Here is an 8,001-nt window from a genome sequence, read left to right as displayed (position 1 = left end):
CTTATGCGTATTTAAACTATATTATAACGGTATGATAAACTTTCTATATCCATAAGTACATTAAGCTTGTTCCATACTGGTACGCTCTATCTATTATATAAAAATAAATCTCTTCATGTATTGTTAAGAACTAATCTCGAGAACGACTGGACCAATTCAAGTAGTTCTCTTTGTAAAACATACATTGAGATCCAAGGAAGGTTTTTATGAAGGCAAAGATCTGTAAAGTTACCTAGAATATTTAATAACTTTGAAGAAATGTATAATATTTGTGTTTCATCATCTAAATTTGTCTGACACTAAATAGTTGTTGATACTTTCAGGTAAAGTTCTACAGATATGCTAAACATCGGTTTACATTAAAATTTTATAAAATATTATGTATACATTGCTAGTAATGTACGCAGATATCAAATACTACTAAGTTATTACCTCAGTTTTATCCCATTGTTCTAGTGTTGGATTTCAAGCATTAAATGCACTGTAAATACTATTTAAATACTGCTGTAAAACTAACCTTAACACAGACTGCGGTGACAGCAATGCACTACTACTCCGGTTGTCCTAAAATCGATATATGAGCAGTGTCGCAGTGCAGGTGTAAATGAACAAAGCTGTGAATATTTTTTACCTGAAAAAATAAACAAGTCTTGACTATCATCTCACTTATAAAGTGTGCATGTATCTTGGATGGTTGAGAAATAGCGCCAAAAATACTAATTTACACTACGTTTTGTTGTATTTAGTTTGCCGTTGTGTTCTCCTAACTTTGCCTTAGGTTATTCAAAAGTATTTATAGTCGTATGTATTTGTTTATTTATTTATTCGAATACGTATACGATACCGAATACTAAAAGTGTGAATTCATATCAGTATTAAACGTTAATTACGATTTATCTGTTAGTGAACTGTGATGGATCTGTTTTATAACAAACTAAATAGCAATGCCAGCTGAGTTTAACCAGTTTAATTGATCTAAACACCTGGTTAAACGTTCAGCTACTTTCTACCGTTATGGACAAGGTTATCTGCAACAACTACTGAACCTTTTTGAAAAAGTTTGGTAAAAAAATTACAGATAATAATCACATCTTACCAGATTTGATTTCTTTTACTTAGTCGGTTTGTGTTGTTCCGTGTACGTGACGACGTGTATTGGTGTCTGTTAAATAGCCTATGCCATTTACCAATAAGGAAATTTTCTCGATGTTAATGGTGTTAGGTGAATTTTTTACACGGCATGCTTGACCATTCCCGCAAAGTTTTGCAAAGACGTTCTAATCGTGTCTTTGAAACCGGAAATGTATGACCGTATCACAACAATCGCAAACACGTTATTTAAGGGATGATAAGGCAGCAGACGTTTTGCTGCGGTTCACCTCAATCCACGTGACTCGACTAAAGGAATGGCTACTGATGCAGGAATTAGTCAGTGATTAGTACCCAGGATTGATCAAGGACAATAAAATGCATCCTTACCGAATTTATTTTCATCAATAAATGAATAGAGATGGCTATCTTCTAAGAATTAACTTTTTTGTGGGCCAGTGATAAAATGAAGGAAGATGTATATTTTTTTCGCAAGGTGCGACAAGGCAACCATCTGGAGCAATAGTGAAGTAAACCGTTACAAAATTAGGTTCTGGGCTTTTAAACATCCCTACTGGATGCGAGACAACCAAGGGTATTGGACCCACAATTTTTGGTTTGGTATTATTGGTAACCAAATTGTTGGCCCGTTTTTTTCCAAAGGATTCTAAGACGGAAATATGCACAACTTCCTCATTTATTATTTGCCAAGAACTATCCAAGAAATGTGGTTTATGCACGTTGATGCACCAGCCCACTTCTGTTAAGTGATGCGACAAACTCTGGATGAGGAATATCCTCAAAAATGGATTAGGAGAGGTAAACCAGTAAACTACCCACCTAGATTCTAGAATTTAACGTACATGGACTACTACTTGAGGGGAAGATTAAAATACTACTTGTTTTATGCGCCAAGGACTCGAGGGGAAATTAGGCACTGAATCAGGGCTGCTGCTCAGTCAACAAACAGAGAAGAGGCCGGCTGTCAAAACTTCAGTTCAAAAGTAGACCTCTGTTTGGAAAATAACGAATTACAGTTCGGACATCTGTAAATAAGATTAGTTGAATAAAAATGAGTGTTGGATCGAAATAGTTAGAACCTAGATAATTGTAAGAATAACAATTACTTAAATTACAGCGTACAACTGAGAAAGTTATAAAAAGGTATGAAATGTATTTATTAAGAACTTACTAAAAATACTTCAAAACTCAGTAATTCAACAAAACGTCATGAAAATTTGTATTTTTGGCGCCATTTCTCTACCACACAAGATAAATCAAATCTGTTAATACAAAATATTTTTGTTTTTAAGAGTGCTATTGGTATATGTAATGAAATTTGTGCCTTGCTATTTAAATTTTTAAGTTTAATGAATTTGAAATATTCAAAATTTAAATATAATGAAAAGTGAAAACTGTAACATATTTTTAGAAAGAGTATTTATTTGATAAAAATTAGGATTTGCTAAAATTTGTAACTAGGCAAGAGTAAAAAAAACTGTGAAAGCGTATACATTTGACATTTTGGACCACCGAACATACAAGAAGTGATAATATTTAAACCTTTTTATGCTCAGTGAATAGAGACCTTTAAAATGAGGTAGGGCTCAACCAAAGAGCCATTTTGTATGTATGGCGCGTCACATGCGGATGGTCTGCCTCACTCTGTATTAAGCGTAGTAATACGTTTAAATGATTCTCATATTTACGCATTGTCATTGTTTAAGAATCTTGGCTGTCATTTCAACATTTATAAGATAAACTAAATTTAGAGACCTCGTATAATCTGTTAGTTAAATATGACAAGAATATATATATATATATATATATATATATATATATATATATATATATATTAGGTATTTAAAGTCTAATTAGTATGTTCAACATTATCTATATTCATTCATTATAGGTATGTGTCATAGACTTTTACTCTTCCATATGTATTTATTTTACGATATTAACACGTTAGAAACCATTACAATCGGGGTGTTTCACTCGCTACTACAGGGACCTCTAGTGGTGAATGTGTTAAATGGCTAAATCATATAGTAAACAAAAGAGGAGTGAACTGGCTAACAGTGATCTAATTCTGAATGAACTGTGAAGGTTTCCGCCATAGTAGGAGTATAATTCCACAATATGATAAAGTAGGAGATACTTAGATAGAAGAATAACCTGAAAGTTGGTTCGGTATAAATACTGACTGAAGGTTTGGATAGTCACTGACAGCAGCAACACTATGAAGTACCTGGTGAGTATATAACGCTTTTAAATATAGTTTTTGCAACTTAAAGTAAAAAAAACAACAACAAGGAATAAGATTATTTGTAAAATAATTGCCTTAAATCCTTGAACCAAAAAAACTTATTAACTGATTTATATCAGAAACACAATTATATTAAGGAATTGAGGAGAAACATTTAAGCTTCATAGATTATATCCTAAATTTGACTTTTGTAGAATGTTAAAAGGGTTCCTAAATCATATATATATATATATAATTTGACAAAATCATATAAATTTTAATTTATAAACGCATTGATCGCGGCACATTTGAGAGGTAGTACTCAAGATATGTATAGAGCTGCAGTAAATGTGTTATTTAATATAAGCACTATTCATTAGATACTTATTTACTCAACTATACATGTTAAAAAAGAAAGTGGGGCATAAACACTCTTCTGCAGGAAGTATTCAAGGAGAGATTACATATATCATTAATTTATCAGACAATCATAATATGATTAATTTAAACATGTCATACTCAACTATTGCAAATGTTGAAACATCATATTAGTGCAAAATTTACTTGAATTTGACATTTATTTTTTATTGAATTCAAAATTCATGTTATAGATGTATTTTTTCAGATTGCTCTGGCCTTGGTTTTTTGGCTTATGCCGATCCCATTTACTCCAGCTCTAAGGGAGTAGCTCAACTCCCTGCCGTTGCACGAGTTGCACCTTACTGGTTAGCTGGTGCCTACGCCAGCCCAGCCGCTGCTGCTGCTTCCGGTTACCCTGTAGATATCTCATCCGAGAACAGCTTGAACCTGAATGCCGCCACCAAAGTCCTGGCCCTCGATCAGGCCAGTACCGGTGCTCCTTCTGGCTACGCCCCTGCTAGTTACGCTCCTCTTATACAAGGTTACGCACCCGCCGCTACCCGTGTCTACACCGCCGCTGGTCTCCCTACCGTAGACGCGGCCGCATCCGGTTACCCGGTTACTATTGAAGCCGAAGACAGCCTGTCTGCTGCTGTCAAGACCTTAGCTAATTCGCAGGCGAATGTTGGAGCTGCCTCTAGCTATGCCCCGTACTACAAGAGTGTCATGACATCTTCTCCTGCCACCTTTCCTTCAACTTCCGTCGTCGCTATAACTAAGTTATCCCCAACTGCAACCCGTGTCCTCGCCTCTGCCAAAGCTGCTGCAGACTATGTTTCTCTTAACTCCGCCGCTGCCATGGCCAAGTTCGCCCCAGCTGCAACCCGTGCCTTCGGCCCTGTCGGAGCTGCTGCAGACTATGTTTCCCTTAACCCCGTTGATGCTGCGACCAACTACGGCCCAGCTGCAACCCGTGCCTTCGGCCCTGTCGGAGCTGCTGCAGACTATGTTTCCCTTAACCCCGCCGCTGCTGCGACAAACTACGGCCCAGCTGCAACCCGTGCCTTCGGCCCTGTCGGAGCTGCTGCAGACTATGTTTCCCTTAACCCCGCCGCTGCTGCGACAAACTACGGCCCAGCTGCAACCCGTGTCTTCGGCCCTGTCGGAGCTGCTGCAGACTATGTTTTCCCTTAATCCCGCCGCTGCTGCGACAAACTACGGCCCAGCTGCAACCCGTGCCTTCGGCCCTGTCGGAGCTGCTGCAGACCATGTTTCCCTTAACCCCGCCGATGCTGCGACCAACTACGGCCCAGCTGCAACCCGTGCCTTCGGCCCTGTCGGAGCTGCCACCCCTACAGTCTATCTTTCCGATTCTGATGGCTACAAAGTCAAGCATCTAACCCAGATTGCTAAGGTGCTGTCATACGTATAAATTGACACCAGTGCTGGACTATATAATATATATTATATTATAGGACATAGGTCTCTTGTTTAGTTATCAATTAAAACTAATACGTAACTGATTTAAATGATTTTTACACCCTGACTCTTCCCTCTGTACAAAATGTGCCTCTCTGACGTACACTATATGAATTGTGATATACAGTAACAAAAATTTTATTCTAAGCTAATAATTTTTTTACCTATACAATAGTTGTTTTTGCTAATGTGTGATTTTAATTTAATTTTAAATATTATACTTTTCATTTTCACCAAAAATCTTAAACCTAAATTGGTATGCAAACAGTATATATTCAAAGGAACACATTTTAGCGATGAAAACTGCAGGGGGTTAAAGAGTGAAGAGTTTAATAACTATAGGGGACAGTGGATGTCTTATATATCGGTGAACTATTGCATTGGTATGATTGTCTTTTTAACAATTGTATCAATGTATTGTCACCGAACTCTATGTTGTTCATAAATAAATGAAGCATCATGCAAAATGCAGAGTCAACAGGGCAATTTGTTTTTGAGGTTTCTTACTAATACACATACAGATAGAAAGGTAATCAGATATAGAATATCCGATACTTTGATATTATTCGAGGACCTCTATTTTTGGATGAGTTTTCATACTGTAAACCTAAAAAAAACTACAGTATTAGAAATAATCGACATTATTTGACTTACAGTGGAAGTTTCATGCCATTATTGCGACCGATTCTTGTTTTCTGTCTTCTAAAAAAGCTGTGAAAGCGTGGAGGCCATGTTGTCCCTATCTATTTATTATTACGCTGTATAAGCATGAAAATTCAAACTTACGTATTAACAATAAAAATTACGACCAATCACGTGGCCTGCGCTTTAATTTAGGAACTATCTCTAGGGATTTTATTCTTTTTTCCACAGAAGTACGTGGTGTCCGTCCATCGTGATCTGGCATCGGAAACTTTTAACGGTCTCGTACGTGGGGTGAGGGATCGTCATTTTTTTTAAATTGGAATTATTTTTTCTCTTTCAATTTCTATGGAAAGTTTTTTGTTACAAATGAACAGGTGACCAATTGTGGCAGTGCTGATAGTAACTGCTTGAAACAGTTATTTAACATCCACATTGACATTCCGTTGATGTCACTTGAATGTTTAGGTTTTAGTCCCACTACTACACCTCATCCTCGGTCTTAGGGGCTATGGCAAAGGTTCACATATATACTGATAACACGAGGGTGAGATACTGTCTAATCTAGATGAGTTACAGCCACTTTAAAGAAAAAAATTGATTTCGTTTTTTATTTCTAATGGATCTTTAACATAATTTGGAGCGATCTTTTGTAACATTTTTGATCCATTTGATTTTGAAGATTTGGACATATATTCTTAGCTGTTTTTAATTTTTTTTTAGTTTTTCAATTTTTTATTGTTTTAATAAGCAGCTTGGATGAGTATATTACTTCTGTATATTCTCTTATAATTTTATGAGAAAATATATTTTATTTCTTGTTCACCTAAACAGTCAATTGCTAGAGACGGCTACGCACAATACAGAAACAGAAATGATTTTGAGATTTGTAACAACATTGTCTACGGCTATGTTCGTGTGAGCAGTTACTCTCTTTGGCGAGTTTAGAGACCAATTTATATTTTAAAAATTTAGAACGAAGCGTAATTACTGGGTTTAGTGTTTAGTGTTGACCATTGAATTAACGTTGAAGTCGCCAATCACAATGAATTTCATGCTTTTTGTAATTCCAGAATTTTAAATAGGTTATAATTTTCAAACTGATTTTTAAACAGATTTTTTATGCCTTCCACTTCAAAATCAAGACCACTGCTTTCATATGTTTTGAAAGTAAAAAACAGTATTGGGGATTTTACAAAGTCAGTAACACTTACCCATTTAAAGTTTTCATTGAAAAGAACATGCCAATGCGTAAACCACGATCTTGAATAAATTGATAGCATACCCTGAAATCCCGTTCTCAGAAATGAGTACCGGATTGCACATCCAAATGAATAATTTTAAGTTTAAAAGAAAAAGTTTGGTTTGGTAATTTTGAGGGTGTTTTGGATTTTTAAATCGATTTTTTACTTGATGCATCTACTTTTGCATCCGACGCAAAATACATGTATCATATACTTTGCCATAAATTGAGTTCCTGGGAAATCGTTCCTGACGTCTAGGGCTGATGCAGAGTCAGTAGTTGGTGGCTTCGAAAGACTCGAGGTGAACGGATCCGGTACTGGAGATGCTGTCAGAGTCTTCGGTAAAGCAGTTTTGGTGGTGCAGCTGCGGTGCCATACGGATCAGCCTGCGATGGTGAGGTCGGCCAGTAACAGTTTTCCACTGGAATACAGGTGGTGGCCAAGGTAGGAGAAGACAGTGGCAATGCTCGATGTCGCTGAGGTTCAGCAGTTCCGCGTTTCTTTTTTTATCTGTTTCAAGCCGTTAATTTTTAGCCGTAGGCTATGGCGTGGTCTGTTACATCATTGGACTGTATTTTATCATTAATGTTTTTTTATAAGAACTTTCTAGCTGTAATTCTCTTTCATTGATTGATATATTCATGCTGTTGAAAAATTAGGAATAGAATATATGAGGATATAAGATTGTTCTTTTCTTCACTTTTCAAAATATTTCTCTCTCTATTTTCGTGTCCTTTAAAAATAAACTGAGGTCTACCGTTAAAATTGGCTAATATTTCTAAGTATGTTATGTGTATGCAGCTATGTTAATATCTCGTAGGTAGATCAAATCAATTTGATCTACAGCTACAGCTGTAGATAAGAAATGTTACGTATAACCTAAGTAAAGCCTTTTCGTTACACTTCTTGTGGCGTACTCCTACCCTGAGATAACAATAG

The 8,001-nt window shown here is 36.3% G+C and overlaps 1 protein-coding gene across 1 annotated transcript; it reads left to right on the top strand.

Moving 5' to 3' along the window:
• The first annotated feature begins 1,859 nt into the window (after window positions 1-1,859).
• Window positions 1,860-4,891, top strand: LOC124361082 (transcriptional regulatory protein AlgP-like). The gene is made up of 2 exons (XM_046815117.1): window positions 1,860-1,908; window positions 3,963-4,891. The coding sequence occupies exons 1-2, from the start codon at window positions 1,860-1,862 to the stop codon at window positions 4,889-4,891; spliced, it is 978 nt and encodes a 325-aa protein (XP_046671073.1).
• Window positions 4,892-8,001: the final 3,110 nt, after the last annotated feature.

The sequence above is a fragment of the Homalodisca vitripennis genome, chromosome 4 (genome assembly GCF_021130785.1).
Source record: "Homalodisca vitripennis isolate AUS2020 chromosome 4, UT_GWSS_2.1, whole genome shotgun sequence".
Lineage (NCBI taxonomy): Eukaryota > Metazoa > Arthropoda > Insecta > Hemiptera > Cicadellidae > Homalodisca > Homalodisca vitripennis.
This window is presented reverse-complemented; position numbering and strand designations above follow the sequence as displayed.

Excerpts from the sequence above, each read along its gene's own strand:
- LOC124361082 (XM_046815117.1), top strand. The coding sequence starts at position 1,860 with ATGCGACAAACTCTGGATGAGGAATATCCTCAAAAATGGATTAGGAGA. Across the intron at positions 1,909-3,962 it reads TCAAAAATGGATTAGGAGAG|ATTGCTCTGGCCTTGGTTTT; the intron begins GTAAACCAGTAA and ends GTATTTTTTCAG.